This window comes from Gallinula chloropus, assembly GCF_964237585.1.
Source record: "Gallinula chloropus genome assembly, chromosome: 5".
NCBI classification, from domain to species: domain Eukaryota; kingdom Metazoa; phylum Chordata; class Aves; order Gruiformes; family Rallidae; genus Gallinula; species Gallinula chloropus.
Window position 1 is genome coordinate 31,629,830 of NC_140090.1, and position 22,202 is coordinate 31,652,031.

At 46.6% G+C, this 22,202-nt stretch overlaps 1 protein-coding gene across 1 annotated transcript in view; it reads right to left on the minus strand.

Annotated features, from left to right (window-relative positions):
• Positions 1–11,871: 11,871 nt before the first annotated feature.
• PARD3B (par-3 family cell polarity regulator beta) overlaps positions 11,872–22,202 on the minus strand; it is a gene marked incomplete at its 5' end in the record, with an annotated part of 406,028 nt that continues 395,697 nt past the window's right edge. The window contains one exon of the mRNA XM_084264986.1: positions 11,872–12,767. Coding sequence (XP_084121112.1) covers positions 12,413–12,767 — 355 coding nt within the window. The 3' untranslated portion in view covers positions 11,872–12,412. The remainder of the gene's footprint in view (positions 12,768–22,202) is intronic.

Here is a 22,202-nt window from a genome sequence, read left to right on the forward strand (position 1 = left end):
AGAATGCACAACACAAACTTCCACTGCCCCAGCCTATTCCACTCTTTGTCCACACAGAAATCCACACAGAGCACACACAAATCCAAGGGAGAAGCAGATTTTCCATGCCCTCCCCACCCCCTGTATTAGATAAACTCTTAAACGTAACCTGGGATCAAAATCTCAGGCCTTGCCCACACACTGATCTGCAGACTGCATCTATCCCATATAACTCTGGGCAGAGACCTTTATTTCAAATAGCAGCTGCCTTTTTTTTTTTTTTTTTTTTTTCCTTATCCTTTCTGGCATGCCAATGATTACTGTGTGGAGCCAGTGCTCCCCTCCACGCAGGCCAGGAGACAAGAGAAAGGGTTAATTGTCTTGTGTTTGTAAAGATCTTGGAGAGCTCCATTCTCCAAGTGCCAAGTCATCTGTTTCTTGCTCTCACTTCCAAGTGCTGTGATTCCGTGGGCCAAATACAAATTACTTTTACACGTACTATAGCTCAGTCCAAGGGAAAGTAAAGGTGCAGCTCAGATCTCCAAGCCCTTTCTATACACCCATGGTGCCTGTGTACCCTGGGCCTCTCTGCAGGAAGGCCTCACATAGGTCAAGCTATTGGGGTGCCAAAGCATTAGGGCTGCCTGTCACAGCAGGCACAGAACAGCTCTGAGACAGCTATGCTAAATGCTTTATCCGGCCTCCACCCAGGAGACCATCAATTAATCACAGTATCTTGCACCACCAAGGAGAACCATCCCCCGACATGAAACCAAGTCCATAGTGCCTCTCATTGCAGAGGTGAAGGGTGTGTGTGGGCGTCTCTCATTGCTCGACCCAATGGGGTACAGGAAAACCCCAAAATCCCATTACTATGACCAGACTATGCAAGTGCCCAAGAGAGGTGGAACTGCTAAACAATCCCCTCTGCCCTGCTATCCCTCCCCTGCCTCCCTGCTGCTGCTGTCAGCTCTCCAAGGTGTCTCCACTTGTGCTCCACCTCCTCTTGTGGCAGGAGGGGTGTTGAGGGGACATACAAGAAGCCTCTTTCCCCAGCTTGTCACAGAAGATGTAGATGAGAAAGTGGAAGGAGTAGAGGGATGCACTGTGATCCCCGGCACTATAGGGCTCTCAGCGTATGGGGACCTGCCTGGCGTGACTCCGTATCTCGCTCCCCAGATAGGAGTGAAGGGCTGCTGAAAAGAGCAGTGGAGGGCTGGGAGGGGACCAGGCATGACACTGCAGCTCCTTCTCCTAGTTGTTTTTCAGCCATGTTAGCAGCCTGCGTGCTTGACCCTGGCTGATCAAAGTCTCAATAGGATGTTGCCCTCATCCTCCTGCCCTGTCAAGCTATTGGGGCCATGAGTTATTCCCCCTTTGTGTGTGAGGCCCTCCTCTTGGGGACCTTGCCTTCCCTCTAATCAACTAATCAGATGCGCTTATTGTTGTGGAAATCATGCCCTCCCCTGAAATCCCTGACTGCAACAGCTTCCTGGCTTTGTATGCAGCAGGCAGTGGCCTGGATCCCAGCTCTCCTCTGGTGTGGTCAGGGGAGGGTTGCGAGGGGCAGTCAGCCACGTGTGCAGGGGCTGGTCCCATGAACATTGTGCCTGCACAGAGGGGACCTTGGCTTACAGGGGTGAAAACGCACCCACATCAGGGTTTCTCTCAAGGTGACCAACCTTTGTCAGGGGACAAAATGTGCCATGTCCCAAGAGGAGGTGTGCATTTGGGGAAGACGCTGTGTCATTTGGACACCGAATCAAGGGAGAGGATGGCCACATCATGGTGCTTCCCCCATGTCAACAGAAGCAGAGGAGCACGAGGCCCTCCTTGTCCAGCCACAGCAGCCATGGGACATGATATGCCAGCCCATCCCACTTGGTTTTCCCCCTAAGATTGAGGTAACCTCATCAGGAGCTGTGCCTACTTGTAGCCATCTCACCTGCTGCCATGGAGCCAGCAGTGAGGCAGGCTGGCCCCGTGCCTGTGGGGCAGCAGCTCTGTCTGGGACCCTCACCTGATCAGCTGCCTCTACTACTGCTTGCCCCTTTGTGGCCCATGAGCCCATGGGTGCTAACCCACCCCCAGCCATGACTCACAGCCAGGCCCTGCGGTGCCTCCTCAACCGCCTGCAGCCCCAGCTCAAGGGACACACCGCTGCAGGGATCTACCGTTCAACCATCTCCTTTCACCGGGTCTCCAGCTCAGCCAACAACGTGCTTAATTTGTCTACTGACCCCCTGCCCCCTGGATACACGTTATATAATGTGCATTTTTTTCCCTCTGATCCCATATCCTGTTAGGAAAAGAAATGTCCTGACTGCACAGCACCAGCATGAAGTTTTTGGGTGTTTTGGGGGTTTTTTTTTGTCCAGTTCTTTTCCTGTGTTTACACTCCCACAGCGAAGCATTTATTAACCTCAGGATAAGGACAACTTAAAACATCTTAGCTTGATAAGGCTCACAGCAGGGGGGAAAAGTAAACCGAGCCCACACCCCAATTAATCATCAGCCAGGGCTGGCCCAAAGTGCCCAGGCAGCCCCACCACTCTCCCCTGCACGCAGATCATCATGGCTGTGGCAGGAGACTGCACGTTTGGTCGCCTGCAGCTGAGTCACGGCATCTGAGGCCTGCCTGCCTTGCACCATGACGCATGGAACATGCCTGCCTGCCTGCGCTTCGTGCCTGTTGGGCCCTATTTTGTTTTCACAGTGAGGCTTGTAAGCCCAAGCTCTGCCTACAGGAGGAGTGGGGAGAAGGACAAGGATTGCTTAAAAATAAGAAAGGTTTAGCAAATTAAAGCAGACAGGTTACTTGGCAGCTAGAGGATAAATCTGAACATCCTGGGTACATAAAGGGTTCCCTGAAGCAGAGGGCCTCAAGAGCTGCCCTGTGGGCCTGGTACTCAGGCCCTTTTTCAGTGAGGCTGCTTGCAAAGTGGTGCCTCTTTTTCCATGTAAACATCCAAGAGGAGACACGTAACCAAACAGCCAAAATAAAAGCTGCTCTCCTTGAAACACTGCCCCAAACACCGCCCGTGCCAGGCTGAAGGCTCCCATGGTTCTCCCAGAGTCTGCAGGGCTGGGGAGACCTCAAGCTCAGCTGGCAGACTGGCTCCTCTCTCACCTTGGGGCCCAGGGAGCACTGGCAAGATGTCACTGCTGCTGGCCAAACCCATGACTGATACAAGCCACAGTGCAGATTGATTTCCTGGCACCCCTGAACCAGCTCCTGCCACAAAAAGGTCCTACAGAAAGACCACCAGGATAGGGCTCCTGCCCTGACAGTGACCACCCCAGCTATGCTTGGGGACCTTGTGCTCTGGTCAGCACCTCGCTGTCCCCTGTACCCCTCACACAGGGGTCTGTGGGCAGCACCCATGCTGAGCTGAGGTAGCCTGCATGCCCCACACAGCTGGACCCACGACTATATTGTCTCCCCTGGCATCCCATGTCCCTCAGCCATTGAGGTGACATCTGTGTTACCCTTGGTCTGCAAGGGGGAGAAGGATCCCTGGGCTCTCTGGTGCCTCCACACATAACTCATCCCAGGAAAAGCCACAGCCTAAGTGAAGCCTCACCATTTCCCCTAAACACCGAAGAAAATCCACAGGCAGGAGCCTCAGGAATTCAAACTTGGTGAATGCTGCCTTTGCTCTCAAGAAACTTGGCCAGAAGTAAACATGCAGAGGAATGTAACCGTTGCAAAAGATGGTGCTTGGCTTTTCTAATCCAAGCCCCTAAATACATTGTGCTTTGGCTGTGATTTAGCGTTCTTACTTTTCTTTTCCTTTTCTGTTTTGTAGCAACGGCAGCCTAACCACTCTCCAACCCATCCTCACCCCCCAGCCTTGTTCCCATCACTGCTCTATCTGCTATGTTGTGCCATGAAAGCAGTTTGGGGGACTGAGTTGGGAAACAATCCATGTTAAAAACAGCCCAGCAAAGAAAAAAACAAGTCAGTTTCATTTTTCTTTTCTCACTAGCAGCTCAGTTACCTTTGTCCTCTCACAGCAACGAAAATCCCTACAGTTGAGGAATGAGGATGGGAGGGATGTGGCACGACTGCATTAAATGCACGTTGGACTGAGGCCTCACTGTCCCTTTCTTACACTGCAAATTGTCACTTACAGAGATGCCAGCATTGGAGTGACACATAGCATGTGGAAATGCTGCTCTGTCTGAAAACTTCCTCTTCACTTTGCTACGTGTGGCTGAGTCCTGGTTGTTCTGGACGTCCATCCACTCACCAACTACGAGGTCACCATTTCTAACACTTTTCTCACGCGCATACATCACTGTAACTACTGAATCCCCTTTGGGGAGAGGGAATGGTTAGAAATAAGCTCGAAAAATAAACTGGCTTTTACATCAAAAGCAGCAATACTTATGTATATATGCATGTATATATGCATGTATGTATGCACATATACATACACACACCTAGGAGGAAGGGAAAAGGGAAGGCAGACTGGTTTACGTACTTTTATTTACTTACAAAATAGTTTCTTCATATGTGCTCTATTTTTATTCTCTTTTCATTCCTAGAAAAATAATGGCATATGAAGCCTCTTAAAATCATACCTTGCTGGTAGGAAAATCTAGGCTGCCTTTTTTTTTTTTAAATCTGCATTGAAGGATGGACTGTATGAAAACTCCAATTTAACAGAGCCTAGAGATTAAATCACATTGCGTGGGCAAGGTTTTGGCACAGAAGCAGACACTGCTTCCTAACCAGTACCAAGAATTTGGAGAAGAATAGGATAGCTTTTAATGTAAGTTTACTTTTCTTGTAATGAATTTTAACGACAGCTTTCACAACTGCTTCTGTGATTCATAAGAGAAAATTAAAAACCTACACCTTGAAACTTATATGACAATGCTGCTAACATCTTGCAGCTTCTGGCATTATCTTGGAAAACCTTTCAGTCCTGTTTCTATGCCACATTGTTTTCCTCACAAAATGTATTTTAAATATAAAACATTGAATGTTCATTGCTTCTTTCTATCATTTTTATTCATTACCTGGTGGAGGCAAAGGGCACGGTTTTATATAGAATCCCCATTGAATGTCTTACTTTGCAATTTTACTCTACTGTACATATTTCCCAATAAATTATTTTCTTTCAGATGCAGATATTCTTCTGGAAAGGCGAAGCAGGGCTGTTTCCTCTGCAGTCTTTTTTGCTGTGAGCACAGCCAACTCGTCTGGCTTGGGTTAGTTTGTCAGGCATATTTTGGGAACAGTTTGAGAATTAATTCTGTTTTAAAGACTATAATCACCTTTTTGGCCCCTGAAACTAGTTCAGGATTTTTGTGCCAGACCAGCAATAGAACAACTTCTGCGCATGTCAAAGGCTTGTTCTAGACAAGCAAGGAGACGGTGGAGATACAAATCTCTGTCTTTCTTGCAATCTCTACCCACAAAGTGACTGATTGCGAAGTGACTGCAACTTGTGCCGCTCTGTAATGATGAGACAGCCCCAGCTCACACTGCACAGGAACGTCGGCCCTGGAGGATGTATTGCTTTCAGGTGCCAGTAAAACTTGTGGTGTTGGTTACCTATGCTCACAGATGGCTCAAGGCTTCTCGGCAGTGAAGGCAAAATTTGTGTTTGAAGGTCAACGTGGCTGTGGGAATGTCAGACACCAGGGATGAAAGAGGCAATTAGGGAAGGGGACTTTGCGGTGCCAGTGGAACTCAGGAACGTAATGGGAGGCATGTGGGGAGCAGGCAGTGAGATCTGGGTGGCAAGATGGGATCTAGGGGAGGGGGCATGATGGGTATCTGTCTCTCCCCATGCTGATTGGTGTGTTTCCTCACAATTTCAAATTGTCCTTCTGCTTCCTCCCTCAGGCATGGGTAGGTTTGTGCTGCAAACAGGTCCTGACTCTGGGCTCAGCGGAGGAGTGTCACAAGCCTGGGATGCAAAATGGAAACTGCAGAACAGCGGTGAGTGTATCAGAACGTACCACCTTCCTTCTTGGCATGTGAACTTCACACATCGGGGATAATCCTCTCTGCTCTGTGCCACATATTTCCTGCTCAGACCTGACACATTCCCCTTCGCAGCCTATTTTGATTTCTCATCCCTTTTCTTTTGCTCCAGTTACCTCTTACTGTGGTTTCCTGGTCTCACCTCCTCACCTCTCCTTCCAGATTCCCAGAGCATTCCTGTCTCCCTGGCTACCTACATCAGACACTCCCTTACAGCCCATGGAAAAGAACAGCGGCAGAGCTGCTGCCCCCGGAGCAGATCCCATGCTTGGGAAGCAGGTTCCCTTCTCAGTCTCATTTGCTCCCACGCTTTCCCAAGCCATTCCTCAGTGTCTCTGCACCTTCTCTGATGGAACAAGTGCACCAGGTGCAGGGAGCCAGAACAACCTCCTTGGAAGGACTCTGGGCCTAATGGAAAGCCCTGAACATCTTATGGGATGCTGCAGGTGCAGCCCAACTCCATTCCAATCTTGCTAATGGTATTTTGCTTCCCAAATAGTGTGGCCTCTGCCGCTGTGCCCTGCATCTGGGCAGTGCTCAACTGCTGCCACGCTGCAGCAGGGCACCGCATTTCTCCTGGGGTAACCCAGCTCTGAGACCCTCTATGGGGACAGGCACTGCATCCCTCACTGCTTAGGCACAGTAAAAGATCTCATGAGGGTGTAAGTCTGGTTCATTAAAATTATTAACAGTCAAATGGTTCATAGTCCTTTATGCAACTGAAACAGACCTTAACTTGAGTGACTGCCTACTTTGGGAAGATCAGTGAAGAGAACATAAAGAACAACTTTGTGCTGATCTATGAGCGACTGGATGAAATCCTGGACTTTGGCTATCCTCAGAATTCTGGGAAGTGAGTGTTGCTGTGGGGAAACAACGGGAGAACATGGCCAAGGCAGAAGGAGGGCCTTCTGAAACTGTAGTCACTTTCTGGCTTTTAATACACGTCTCGCTTGTCTTTTGCCATTCTTTGTACAACTTCAGCAGAAGGAGAAATGAAGGTATCAGCATTTTATTTGTGCAGTTTTTAGCTTTAAGTGCAAGTTATAACCTGATAAAATCTATGTAAATTATAATTGAATACATGCTAAAATTGACTCAGAGCTGCCCATGAACTGTCTTGGCCATAAATATCAAGATCTGCATTCAGAATGTTCTGGAGTGCAGTACACATTTATTTTTACTGAATCATTACTGGAATTTCTGCCATATCTTGTGTTGTTAACCTTCTGCACATCCCTGTCCTTCTGTCTTCTTTTACTCTTGTATTTTTCTTTGTAATAAAGGAAAATTTTAATCTCAGAAATGCTACCCTCTTCCCTCTGCCTGTTCTAGTGACTTTTCACTTAAATATCTGCTATTTCAAAAATTACTTCATCTAACATAACATTCTTGCCTGAATCTCAGTGTGCGCTGCAGCCCATAGCTCTGATCTCACGAAGATTTATGCTTACGCATAATCTGGAGTATGAAAAGTAGTGTCATCAGCTTCAGTGAAATGACCCACGTACCTCAAGTTAAGTACCTGTGTAAAACTTTCAAGGAGTCCTAAATCTCTGGCGAGATAGCGCTGCAGCCATCGCTCTGAAATACAGCCTCAGCCGGTCGGACCTGGTACCTGCTACACGGCTGCAGAACAGCTCAGTTGTTCCCCACAGCAAGAGGGGAGCTCCATGTTGAGATGAAACTGCCTGGGGAACTTCAGCAACAAACATGCAGTTGCCTGAGCTGAAATTCGCAGAGTTGGCAAGGGGCTTCTCCCTTCAATCAGGACTATGAAATCAGGACTCCGGCTCTACAACTGAAGACAATGCAGATTTAAGATGGAAACAAGCTAAGACCTGCAATGCTGTTTTGATTTTTTTCTCTTTTTTCCCTACAAGGCAACACAAAGCTCTTGTGGCTCTTTGTTTTGTTTTTTCTAAAAAAGTCACTGTATCAGCTCTGATCCAGCCTGGTCACACACACGGTCTTCTAATATTAAATCACATCTGGGGTGAGGTTGACTTTTTAGATACAAAGAAGAGAATGACTCTACATACAAATACATAATCATATACAGTCTTAAAGCTTTTATTTTAATGCAAAATAAACCAGGTAAAATTTATATAGCCATATGTAACAAAAGATCAAAATCTTTGATGTGGTACTAGAAAAAACCTCTTGAATTGTGTGTTGAATTTCTCCCCCAAAACAATCACGCTCCATTTTCAAATCAGTTTCACTTAAACACACGGGTATTGTCAGGATCACAAACACCTCTCTCTCCCCCACAATAACAGAACAGGGTTTTGTAAAGCCTTCTCTTCTGTGTAGAGCCAGCGAATAGTGCTTCTGATTGCGCACGTACGGCTTAGAGGCTCTGTAGAACAACTGTGACAGAGAGCCCAGGTGTAGGGCCTTTTGGAAGTGCCAAGCAGCCCCTGCTCGGAGCAGAGCATCAGGATGCGGCCCTGGCAGAGCAGTTGGTAGGATTCTCACAGCACTGACTCTCTGATAAACAAATCTGTGATGGCTGGGAGGAGGAGGTAGCACAATTCATCTGTAAAAAAATTAGGCAGCATGTGAAGCTATTTCTAGATCAGGAAGCTGGAGTGAATTGGAATTCAGGGCCGCACACACTTTTTCAAGGCAGGAGCTAATTTTTTTTTTTTAATGCTTTCCCCCCCCCCCCCCCAACGGGCAACTGGTACTTCTTTATGCATTTCAGGGGTGCCTAGAAACTTTTGCATCATAATACATCACAGTGGTAATGTCTGCTCACAGGCCAAGATCATGGCTCACTAGTGGGTGGTCACTCAGAAAATCCACAGGCTTTTTTTCTATCTCTTAATCTTTCAACTGCTGGGCCTGGCTGGCCCTGCGCCAGAGCCAGGAACGCAGGCTGCACGCCACCGGCTCAGGAAATCAAAGCTTCCAGCTCCGCGTGGGAGCGGGTCTCTCTGCCGCTCGTCCTGACTCCTGTTCACACGCACACGTATGGCACGCTGCTCCTGCGGCAAACCCAAGCTCTCCCTCCGCACCCGCTACGTCAGTAACTTTACTGCTGGACTGGCACATTTTGGATGAGGGAGTGCGAGGCAATTACGTGTCAAGAGCATTTCAGGCTCGTAATTTTCCCAAACATATGGACATATGGGGAAAAGAACAACTTGTTACTTAACGGCTCTTTTGGATTTTGCAAGTGTGTATTTTCAACCGTCAGTTATAGCACCTCGTGAATTCTGCACGGTACATATTTTTCCACAATATGGTGCTAAAATCATACATTTTACACTGCAGAGAAGCTGACTATATATACTGTAGTTACACATTATACTTTTGAAAATACCGTACCTCTACCAGATATTAAACCAGCAAATGGCAATTTTCTCCCAGAACGATGGCACCAGAGATTTATGAGATGCTCTGTAATACTTTTTGGTCTTTCCCCAGCTAAGTCAGAACGTTCTTCCTCCTTAGCTCCTCACCTGTAGGATGCATCCATACATTACACCTGTAGCACTCTTTTAATTTTTTTTTTTTTAAGCTCTGCACTGATCTAACAGCACAAGCATCATTTAATAACCTGTTGAGGAAGATTAACAGCTCGGAAGGTGTTCGTTTGATCTGTTCGCCTCAACCGAGCGGAGCCGATGCAGTCAAGGGGAGCTCTTAAGGAGAGATTCAGGTTACGGGGAGACAATTGCTCAGGTCCTTCAAAGGCTATAAATAACCCAGAAGCTGTTTCCATCCGGATTTTATTTGGCCCTGGCTCTTGAAATACTGCAAATAAGTTCTGTTCACTGTGCTGTGATGCCATTTGAAGGGTTAGTTGAGAGTGATTTATAAAGGCAGTAGCTTATATTCAGAGCTGTTCTTAATTGTGGCCTGGCTTGATAAAGCCACTGTCGCAAACATATTAGTTTCTTTACAGCTGGATCAAATGTATCAGGGGTTATATTTCAAGGAGGGAAAGGAAAGTATTTTAATTTGTTTTCGCTTCACTTTCAGCGGGCCTTCATAACACCAGTGGCTACCCTGTGCCTGCCAAGTCCTGGCTGAGTATCCTACAGTATCTAAAAATCTTTGTGAAGTACAAGGCTGTGTACAGCACGTACACGACAGGCAGAATTTCCTTGGGGAATGCGCCTTATTTATGGATGGTACCAAGAGACATCCAGCTTTACATCCAACCCTCTCTGCAGAGGTTTTTTTCCCTCCTACATGACTAGGGAAGAGGGCAGAAAGAAATGGAACAGGAATCGAACACACTTGCTTCATAATCGGTTGCATTCCTCTCCCTCCCTCTCTCCCTCCCACCAATGCTTCCTCCTGACTGGAGCGAGAGCTGCGCCTGCCCCTGCCCCAGGGAGTCCGGCCCCATATCTAAATCCTGGAGATGTTCCCCCACCGCCCCAAAGCTGTCTCCTCTCCCCTGCTTCCCAGCCTGGCTGGAGGGTAGAGATTGGTGTCAATGCAAATGCTAAAGCGACAGCCAGCTGGGCAGCTACAACCACTCCCCGTACCTCAGGGTTACGCCTGTCTCTCACCAGCATTAGCAGCACAGAAGAAACATAGGCTGCTTCTCATCAGGGCCATTACCTACTGGTGGTGGTGCCTGGAAAGCAGCAGCGCTCAGTCCCACCCTGCCCTGCACGTAATGAGCCCTTTTCTTCCCAGGGATATCTAGTAAAGGGACACGGTCCCAGCAGGACAAACCTTCCTGGGGATATTTAATACCTGGGAAGGGACCTACGTGGTTTAATCTGTTGCATGCCATAGGTGTCAAAAAGACATCAAAGAAATCCTATTGTTTAATCCTTGGCCAGGTCACAGTCTCTTCATGATGAGGATAGGAGCCCAAAGGGTTTAGCATCGCTCTCAAAAGGCAGAAGTTGAGGAATTAAGGACACTTGGAAACTTCACAAAATGTATTTCTAGGTGGCAAGGCTGTATGGTTTCCCTATGACAAAACCCTTAAGATACACCTCCGAGCACTCCCAGCCCTATTGGGCTGGGGGGTGCAGGTCCCTGTGCATGGCTAGGGACATGCATTTCTGACCTCCTCCCAGGCTGGCTGACTGCAGAGCAAGCTCAGGCTGCGTGGGGCACAGCTGGACACATGTTCCACCGTCCTGTCCCCCCACAGTTCTGCTGCACTGCAGGTCCCTTTTCCCCTCCCATACCTTCTCTCTTCCTACGCACTGCTGCAAATACTGCAACAAACAACTATTCTATGCTTTTTCTCCTGGGCTCCAGGGTCTTGAAGTCCTCCTCATTGCTTTCCTTGTCTTTTCCCTCACCCCGTGCCATGAAAAGCCCCTTTTCCCACTCGCCTGATGGTCCTCAGCTGCAGGAACTCAAGTAGTTTGGCACTTGGCAGGGGCCTGGTGCCACCCTAGGCTGAGCTTCCTTTGGGGAACGCACCCAGAGGTGTCTCCACGTGGCTGTAGGCTCCCGAGGGCCAGGCACACTGCTGGCAGGCACTTGGCTGTAACCCTGGCCAGAGCAGGCCAGGAAGGGGCTGCCAAGCCTGAGCCAAGGCAGCAGCCGATACTGGAACTTAATAGGAGTTAGCCATGCCTGTGGCCACCTCCTCAGCCACTCCTTATAGGCCAGCTCCACTGAAACCCCATGAGCGACACTTCTCGACAGCAGCTGAGCATCCGATCTCCAGGGTTTACATTTAAAGAATGCACACCGTATAACTAACACACACACATCTACAGACATGCACCTCCCTGTCCTCTGCAAGCCTCTGCAAGATTAAGTTTTTTGCCTTGCTCCATATGCAGCAGGTGCAAGAAGAGGAGGACCTTGCTACACAAACTGCAAAACATGAAGGCTACAAGATAAACACTGCCACCACCAAACAGAAAGAGGAAGAGGCCAGATTACAAATCTGGAACTGCAGCATCCTCAAAGCACAGAGCCTCTGGTCTGAACATGCCTGGAATGTGGCTGCTACAGCAGACCCCCGTCAACAACTCACGATCACACACTGGATTACACAAGATTCCCCCACTCTGTGTGAGGCCCATCCTGCTTGCTGTGTTCCCTCTTAAGGGGCTCTACAACAGCACTCTGAAGTAAACTCTGGGGACACCACTGCCCTTATACAGGCAGCTACGTACTGTGCAGGTGTAACTGGATTCGGTAAATAGCCCTGAGGTGTATTAAGTGTTGCGCTTCATTTCCAGCAGCCACTTTCTATTTTTAAAAAGAATTAAAAAATACTCAACTGTCTGGTACCTCACGTACTCAAAACACATCGTACCTCACGTGGCTTTAGCTCGCCTGTTAGAAAGCACCTACGCTGAGCCCAGCTCAGTAAGAATGACTCCAGGTCTCATGTGCCATTCTTACAGGCAGCTACGCTTGGGAACAACTCTACAAGGATGAAGTCTGACAGGATTCCTCCCAGGCTGTGCGGGCGAGTCCAGTGCATGGCTATACAGCTGCAGTCATGGGGTTCTTCTGCCTGGGATCCTGCTGCCTGTATTGGTACTGGTCTGGGCTGGTCCCACGGTGTCGGACAATTTCACTGTAAGCTGGTGCTCGGTGGGACTGCGGAGGGGAAGGTGGCACGTCCTGCCGGAGGGGTCCTTTGTGCTGGTTTGTAACGGGCTGGGCTGGGTAGTACTGGGGGTACCTCAATTCTGCCACTCTTGTGTCCGGTGCACGGATGTAGTTCCCCTTAGATGGGTGGACAATAGGCTGTCCTCCTTGGAAGTAGGGAAGATCTCTCTCTTTGTATATTACTCGTGGCCCTGTTAAATATTCCAGTGGCTCTGCAGGTCCACGCCTGAGGAGAAAAAACATAATAAAGCACATAAAAAAGCATTCTACTAGCCAAGCGACACATCATTGTACTCACAATCTATGTTTACTTTGGGAAAGGAAATGTCACCTCAAGCATGACAGGTCCAGATGAATCAAAAGACCTTCTGAGGGCTAACAAGCCTCCCACCTGCACGCTACAAAAGTCTGTAACACCCAGGACGCTGGAGAAGGGTCCAGCGCACATCACAGCCCTTTTACAATGGGGGAGCACTGGAGCTCTTCAGCTCCCAAAGTCAGCCTCCTGTGATCCATTTGCCATAATGGAAACAAAGCTCCTTTAAACAATGCGTGTTTGACTGAATCTTATCTAGCCTGAGGATAAACAGATGAGCTGGGTCTGCAAGTCTGAAAATCCCATAAGCTTTACATGCACAAATATTCACGCTTTCCAAGCCATTTCCCACTATTTTTTTCTCCTAACATGTCAGGCTGTAAAACTTTCCAAACACCGTAGTTGGAAAAACTGGAACTCATGGAAGAAACACTAGGGATGTCAGGCTACAATACCTGTGTTTAATGGGCAAGATGCCAACAGGGTTTCAAATAAACCCTCCTGTGATCTAGGAGGACTGATACTACAACAGCCCTGTAACTTGTCTGTATCAGTATGGATCTGACAAGCTCTAGCTCACATGAAAAGCAACATGTGAACGTGTCATCCCTGAGGATGTGCCATGAAGCCCTTTCTGTAGCTTTCTGCATCTTAATTCCATGATTTGCACTAATGAAGCATTGATATTTTTTCCTACTACAGCTTAACTTGTCATACTTTTGAAATGTTCCCACAGACATGTTAGCAGAGCAAACCCAAAAGTTCAACTCAATTAGGAGTTTTTGCCAGTCTGATTACAAATGTCTTTGCGCTTTGGGCAAAAGCTCCCATTGACTGCAGAGGAAGCTTCTCTCTGAGTGAGAGCTGAAGGAAGACGGCAGGGTTTTGACCCAAAACAGGGGCTGAAAGTATAAATCAATTACACCTGCTCTGGGGCTCTGGGACTGAACTCAACAACTGTTTAAATATTCTTTGCATAGATTTATTAAAAAAGTCATCATTCTGGTACAGCAGATCAGGTGTTCACAATTCGTCAATGCCTCTCTTTTTGTTCACACAGAGATTTTACAAGCACGCTCTCCTTTTCTTAATCTGGGCTCCCAGACTCCACTGGAACTTGTTTCACATGAAGTAAAACAAAACATGTGGTTTTCTGCTGCACTCGTTTAAGCCCATGGGGTAAATCATGGACATAGGCAATGAACAAACATTATCTGCCTTGAAATGAACCTACAGTTCTCCCCCTGGAATAACTTAGTGCAAATGTTTCCTGTTTAAAATGGAAAGAGCAAAAGGAAGAATTCCAGGCCTTGGACTTTTAGGACCCTATGCTCCCCAGAGACTTTTTGCTTTAAAAACAGAACATTATAAAAGACAGGCACTCCTGGCTTTCCCCCCACCCCCTCCTGGTGAGACAGTCCAGACAAAGTGCTGAAGGGCCTGAAGCCACCCTCTGAGATACTAAAAGGACTCTTAACCACATGTATTGAGACAACTGCTGTCTCTGCTCACACACCTACACCTTCCAGCAACGTCTAATTTCCACAGCAGCCCAACAAGTTGCTCCATGTATTGCTATGTGAAGACTCATTCACTCGTGAGTCTCATCACACTCAGCTTTTAATTCCTCTGTGGGCAACAACGCACTTCCCATCATAAAAGACTTCGGCGACGGTAGGAACTGCTTTGTGTCAAGCAGCAAAACAACAGGAACAAATGTCAAACCCATGCCCATCACCCTTTAATATAAGGATAATGCTCAAAATCCTGTATATTAGATTTTATAAGATGTTCTCATTGGCAGCTATAATCAACCAAATTCTTGTGGATCACATTAAAAAGGGACTAAGCTTGGAACCTGACCCAAAATTCACTCAAGAGCTAAGGAAGCTTTTGGACAGAGCTCCGACTGCAAAATTGAATTACCTTAAAATAACAAATTCAAGATTAATTGGTACCAAAATGACTGTTGAGAACAGGACTGAGCCACCAGCATCACCTACTGAGGCTCCAGCATGCAGCTCATCCTTCAACTCATGCGAGCAGTCTGGATGTTACAGGAAAAGAGTGGGATGTGTTGCCATCCTGCCAAAAGAGTGGCTTCCAGGAAAGCCCAGTTCCAGGGCACAGTGTGAGTGTTGCCACAGAAGCCGGGAGGGTGCAGAGGGTTGTGCATTCAGGCAGTTTCGTCCCTGGGCTGTGCACTAAAGGTGTGCTTGAGCAATCAAAGCACAAGCACACCAGACCTGAGGCACGTACCCAAAGCTGCTTGAGCTTGTGCCATTGGATCTTTGTTGCTGTTACCTATGCTACAAAACTAAATCCATCACTGGTTCACCTACAGCTAATACAGTTCCTGATCATGTAGATGAACTGCAGAGAGGAACATGTGGGAAGGGCAAAATCTTTCTTTATAAAGTAAAGAAATATCCCAGCTGTTCAGTCTCAGCACCAGTTTCCCTCTGAGGGTGAAACACCTGCAGGTGGTGTCACTCCCCACAGTCAGGCCTGAGCAGCTGAGAGGCTGTGCATGCAGACAAGGCTTGAATCTGTTTCACATGGGTCCTTTAGGAAGGCCCCGGGAAGACAGAAGATTTGGGAGGATTCTTAGCAGCCTTGGCAATAACACAAGCAGTGATCTAACCAACGATGACCAGAACTCTTGAGTAAAACCTTGGGAAACCCTGGTAACTGCCCAAAAGGCAGCCCCCCCCAGCAGCGTGACCATGAAAGAGATCCTCGTGGCTGCACCGCACTCTCCAGCTCACTTCCCCTGGCGATCCCTGTGGGCGTTGCGTGTGCAGATACACATGCCACAATGACAATGCTTTTCTTCCCTTTCATGACCAGCACTGCATGCTGAAGCAGAGTTACTTCCTGAGGATTTGTTCTTCACCCCCAACAGCTATCCCCAGTGCAACCTGCTCTTACGGAGCTGCTCACACTGCAAGCCAACAGCCTGGTAGTCTCCAAGAACCATGAACCTCCATCTGACAAGTCTTTAGAGCCAGGAAAACACACCCCTTCCCTCCCCAAGCGTGCCAAAATAACCATCAGAAAGACAATCTTTTTGGGGAAGAAGAAACACCTACAGCTATCAAGGTCTGGCTGCGGAAATGTCACCATCAGGAATAAGTCTGGGACACTGGGGGCCACTCCCAGCAGGAAGAGCAAGGGTCCTTTGAAGCAACACATTTTCACTTGATCACTCATGGTGTAAGAGTATATGCTGTTGTTTATCCTTAAAGAAATTGCCGTAACAACTCAAACCAAACACTTTCTACTTGGCAGCCCCTTGTAGATGTTCTGCTTGTTTCTGCAAGAAGGAAAACAACCCCTGCCTTTTTGCTCGGCAGACATTGCCACCTCTGAGGAAGCCCTAATGAAATTCTTCTCCCCTCCCTCACTGTTTTTGTTGGCTCCTGATGAGTTCAGAGTTCAAAGGGCCATATCACACCTCCCAAGTGACCCACAGTTTGGGGGTCAAACCAATAACCTCAAGTGGAAAATCAGTGACCCAGGGGAGTGATCAAAAATCCACAAATTGGGTCAGGCAGGTCCAGCCACTCAAAAGGACCAGGCCAGGAGCGTGCCCTTTGAGAGGACATGCTGAGTAGGAGCTGCTCTGACCGTCAGCTGCTTTCCAGATTTTTGACCAGTTGTTTGACCTGGGGGTTCAGTACAATTAACGGCAGGCAGAAGGTAGGGAAGCTGACATATGTCAGTCCTGGGAAGGAACTGATCTCCGAGCTCAAGAAGTGGCTTTGCTGATAGTTCAGCTGGGGTGGCTCCCACTGGAAGATGCAGCACTGATGCAGGTCTAGCAAAAAGCAGAGGCTGCTGCTGCCAAAGGAAGTGGTGGAAGGAAGGGGTACGGATGCACCAGGTTGAAGAAAGGAGCGAAACTGGTAGGGCAGCACGAAGATGCACTCCTCAAAGATGTCATGGGCAAGGTGCTCCTTAAGATGCTCTTTTTATTGTGAGGAAGTGAAATCTCACCTTCCCCTGGAGAGAAATTACAGGTCCCACACAGAGGTAGTTGCAAATATGTTTTGCCATATCATTTCATATGCTGCTTAGCAGCTCTACTGGCTTATCTCCTAAATGATTCACTAGGTGGGAACTTTGATCCACTGTGAACTTTAAGATCACAAGGTAGCCTTGTCCAAATGAAGTAGGCAACTTGTGACTGATGTTCAATTAACAGTTGTGTGTTGTTATTTTCTCTGTAACAAATAAAGCTTAAGTAGTCTGTTATTCTAGCACTGCTTTATCTATCTTCCAAGCACAAAGAATATAAAATCTAATATTTTCTGTCTTTTCTGCAAAATTTTTAAAGAACTTCTGGGTTTATTTCAAACTGAACCAAAGGATCTGGAATACTTCGGAAAGGCTTCTTTTACTCAAATTGTTAGTCACTGAAGTTAAACAGGTACCTGTAGGTTTCAAGGAACCTAGCTACAACGTTTTTGCTTCTGCAGTCTGCCTCCCTCCTGCTTTTTTTTATTTTTAATAATGCCCCCCATTTCAATAATTCTTCAGTTGTGGAGAATCTTGCAGGGTAGACTGGTCTAAATACCTGATGCTTCAAAAAAAAAAAAAAAAAACCCAGAAAAAAAATAATTTCAGGTTTACTGTGTTTCATTGTTAACTCACATTTGCAGATCACCTTTAACATCAGTCATGAGATACATGCTTGAGTTATTTGAAAGGAAAATGATGGTCTGGCTGCTCACACTGTGCCCCGTCATGTTGGGGGCTTGGATTTCATCATGACAAAGAGTTTTTTTTGCTTCTGTTCTACAGGCAGAATCACAGAGGTCACCCTCTTTAGTGCCTGGTAAAAAGCAAAGAAGGCAACGCTCTCTTCTTACATCACTGTCCCCTCCTTCCTGCTGAGGGAATATTTTGCAAGGGATATAATCTCGCATGAAAACCTGCCTTCTTACTTTGTCAGGGAGTACTTCTTGAAATAAACTTCAAAGACAGCCACAGACTAAGTGGCAAATGGAAAGCCCACGTTTGGCTGCAGTCTCTTTCATGTCTAAACAAGACATACAGAGGCTCTGGGTGATGGCATCAAGCAGCTCAGGCTGTGATTAAAGAACAGGAGAAAGCAACAAGGTCCTATCTGTGTCCAAATTCTCACTGAAGAACTCTATTGTATGCATCGTGAGTGCATGCTGTTTGTTCTCAGCCAAGAGGATCTACTTTTAAAGAAGAAAGGAGAAGCTGATGTAAGAATTAAATTATGCAAACAAACAATCTCACAGTATCAAATGCATTACACTGTGTCTTTATAAAGCTCTTCTCAACATACACTGAAAACAACTGACTCAAAAGACCACGTAGTCCCTATCTCTCCAGATACAGTATTAGAGACGCAGCAGTGCTGTTCCTACTTGGTGGCACAAAAAACTTCTGTTGCTTAATATTCAATGTGCATTGAACTTAAAAAAACCCAAAATAAACTTTTTAAAATCACTGCAGGTTTAAAAAAAAAAAAATAAATCACTGCATGACTCTGAGCTTCATTAAAGTCTGTCTCTGTATCTTAACAGGCAAGACACTCCTACAACAAATATTCTTTGCTGTTTCAGACCGATACTTCCCATAGTCGATGATGGATTTTGCATTTAAAAAGCCACTGGAAATCAAATTTGGTATCTTAGTGCTGGGAAGAATCTGCGGCACAAGGAAGCACTCGGTGGCTGCTCTCTGTGAGAGGCTTGTGCGTCTCGGAAGAAGGCAGATGTCTAGCAATGTCATACTAACCTCAAACACACCACACAGATTATTTATGGGCTGAGCTTGTGGAGGTGCTTTCTTCTCCTGTTCTTTTATCAACAATGCAAGGCTAAAAAATCAGATAACGTAAACGAATACAATCCCTGGCTCTCATGTAGCACATGCCATGTGGAGAGAGCTGTTTTTAGTTTGAGGACTGTGTTTGGAATTCCTTCAGTGTCAGGTTTCCAGTTACCAGACCCTCATCCCTGGGCCAGGCACGACTGCGGTTGGACTGGATTAGCAGAACGCTCTGCGATGTATATTACATAGCTTTGACTTCTACAGGCTTTGCAGACCCATAAAAATAATGATCATTTCATGACCTGCGTTACTGGGGGGAAAAAAAAAAGAGTGGAAAAATCTCTCTCTCTCTCCCTTTGAAAGAATTCGTATTTAGTTGAGACTTGGAGAAGGAGGGATCCATACAAGTTGGTTGGAAATTCAAGCAAGAGTCCATCTCGGATGCCGTGCAGACAGGCCTGATTCTCTTCCCTTGCACGCAGTTCTGCAAAGTTTAGCAGTGGCCCTCACTGGCCTGAACATAAGAGTTTGTGTGCACAGTTTTTCTCTCTCTGCAGTCTTACCGGTTTAGAAATTTAGAAAGAAACAGCAAAAGCACCACAATGCTGGAAGGTAAGCGCATAAACATGTCTATACTACCCTAGTAGTTTAGCCTTAAAACAAAGGAAGAACAGAGTCCCTGTTTGAAGCAGGCCATGTCTGGAGAGGTATTGGGCCCCAGAAGCTCCCTAGGCAGTTCCTTGGAATTGGAGACATTTAGGTGTCCCACTTGTTTTCACATCCAGGACCAAGCATAAGGTTTAGTCAGACACTAACTTTCCATGCAGATAAGCAGATTGCAGGAACAACTGTAAGGCAGGAAAACAGCAGTCTGACAGGTTTAAAACTTTACTATAAGGCCATATAGGATTTCTTCTGACAGCATGAACAGCCTGTTTTGCATGCAAGCAAATTGATTGCTCTCAATCCCTAATGGAGCAAACTATGTCGCAGGTTGGTTAACATCAGAATTTAGAGTGCCATTTAATTAAGACCCCTCCCAGCAGCAGCAAAGTCATAAAACATCGTGTTGCTCCTTTGCTTCAGCGTTAGTTCATTTTCCACAGCGGATCTCGGACCAGCTTCTGATAATCCCATCCTGCAGGCAAAGCTCCCCTTTCTTTCCTTCCTTAAATCCAACCTACCAATACAAGAACTGCGATAATCAGGATTAAAACCCTCAAATCAACAGCAACAAAACCCCAAACGTGCTAGCCGGTGCTCTGTAAACGCCCTATAAGCATTCAAAACAACCAGTCCAATAATCCTTCCTACTCAATTCCACACTTGTTTTGTTCATATGCTCTCAGGCATGGTACATCTCCTCTACCAGGAGGCATAAAATAAAGTAGCACCTATTGAACAAGACATCGCTATTCTGTGATCTCTTCAAGCTTAAAGGGATCTTAAGCAGATTGGTACTTTAAGTAGCGAGTCATTACAACATGTGTCATTTCATATGTTACTCATTATTCAATACAACATAATACCGTGTGAGTCATTAACCTCTTGGCATTGGTAACCTACTCTCAATGCTAAGCAGTCATGCTTGTTGCTCAGGAACCCCCAAGCTCTGTCGGGGAGAGACCTGGATGAGATTTTAAGGTCCCTTTGGTCTTTTGTTTTGCAGATCAGCAGGGGCCAAAAGCTCTTCCTATAGACTAAAGGAGTTCTTGGCCTTTGGTCTCTCGCGTCACGTTTCTGAGACTGACGGCATTGGACGGGAGAGAAGTTTTTTAAGGGCTGTGTGCATCTTAAGCCAGAGAGAGAAGCAAACGGGTGAGTTTGTCAGTTGAATTTTGCATTTCAACACAGACTCAAGCTAATACAATGAAGCACTGAACACATGCAGGGCTGCCACCACTGGGGCCAGAAACGAAAGCGAAATCTCCCTCCCAGTAATATTGTTTGTACTGCTGCTGCATTCCTGTGCAGTAGCTCCAACCGACATGGGGACCCTGCTATCTCTGCCACAAGAAGAGCTGGATGATTCCCTCAGGAGCAGGCAGGCAAGAAGGGAGAGAGACGCAGAGAGGTGAGACCCCAGCGCTGCCCCAGCATAGCAGCAGCATAAAAGCCAGAAGTACCATCCAAATCTCTCTGCATCAGCTTAACCTCTACGGCAGATCTCTGCATTTTTTTTGGAGGCTCTCCAGATAGAAATTAAAGATCCTGTGCTGATTCAGGAGATTTTCATTTGATTTCAAAGAAATTCTGTTGCTGTAGTCAAAACCCCTCTTTAGAATGAAACAAATACACAGCTCCGGCTCCTGAAGAGTTCCTCCCTAGAAAGGACACCTCCCTTCTCCCATCCACTCACAGCATTACTGCTGTCCATGCCGGTTTTGTCAAACGCTTTCAAAGACATATACACCCAAATTCTATCCTGTCCTCATTTTTCACATGAAATGAATTTAAAGCATGGTGATTATTCAGCCGTGCTGTTCAAATGGTTTTCAACAAATAACACAAGTCATTAAGAGAATCTTCCTAAGTAATGACAACCTGGGGCCAGGTCCTTACCATTCAGTACTGGGATCTTAACACGCTGTCTGATCTTTAGTGGGATAGTAAAAACCTGTAAGAAGTGGTTATTAATGTTATTACCAAGCTTTTAGGCTTTTTTTTTTTTTTTTAAGAGCATCTCTCATTGAAATTAAAGCACTCCTTGCAGCATTTTCTCCCGTTGCCATGATGAAGCATGGCTGTCAAGCCTGCCTCCGATGGCACAAGCTGGGTAGTAAAACCATGCTTCAAAATAAAAAAGAATGATTTTTGAAACTGATTGTAGCTCGTAACTTTTTTCCCCCCATTTTATTTCTTACTGGGTTCAGACATTCTGCTAAACTCACTGGGATGTGCGATTCCCTTTTTACCTCTTCGCAACAAAGTCAAAACTCAAGATCCAGAGGAGAGCAATGTTTGCGTTTTGGGGATGAGGAAGACCTTAAAACTAAGCAGCTCTCATTTCTTTCTTCAGGCAGTATTTCAGTCCCCATTGTTCCCCTACTGCTCATGTACCAATTCGCTCCTAAACAGCACAAGCAGCCTGTAAGTACATCCTTCCCCCCTATATTTTCTTTTGTTATAACCATTCATTTCTGTACAGGCATTAGATTATAGATTTCCTGGCTTGCCGCACTCCATTAACACTCTGGTAACCACCCCTTTTCCAGCCAGCCATTAAACACCACCTTTAATAATTGAGATTTAAAGGCTCAGGGCATGATAAACAGCTGAAGTTATAACTTTACAGCTGCCTCTGCAGAAGTGCATAAATCTCCAGATTTGGATAGGCAAATCAGTTAATTAGACTTGCATTAAGTCACAAACTTTGCGGGTGCTCTGGCAGCCGACGTCCCGAAGTTGAGCTTTAAATAACAAGGGTCAGACCCCTAAATCCCACCGGGCTGGGAGAGACGGAAGCGTCCCACCCGGTGCCCAGCAAGCAGTAGCGCTGACTGCAGCTGCCGTGACTTGCAGACGGCCACGAGC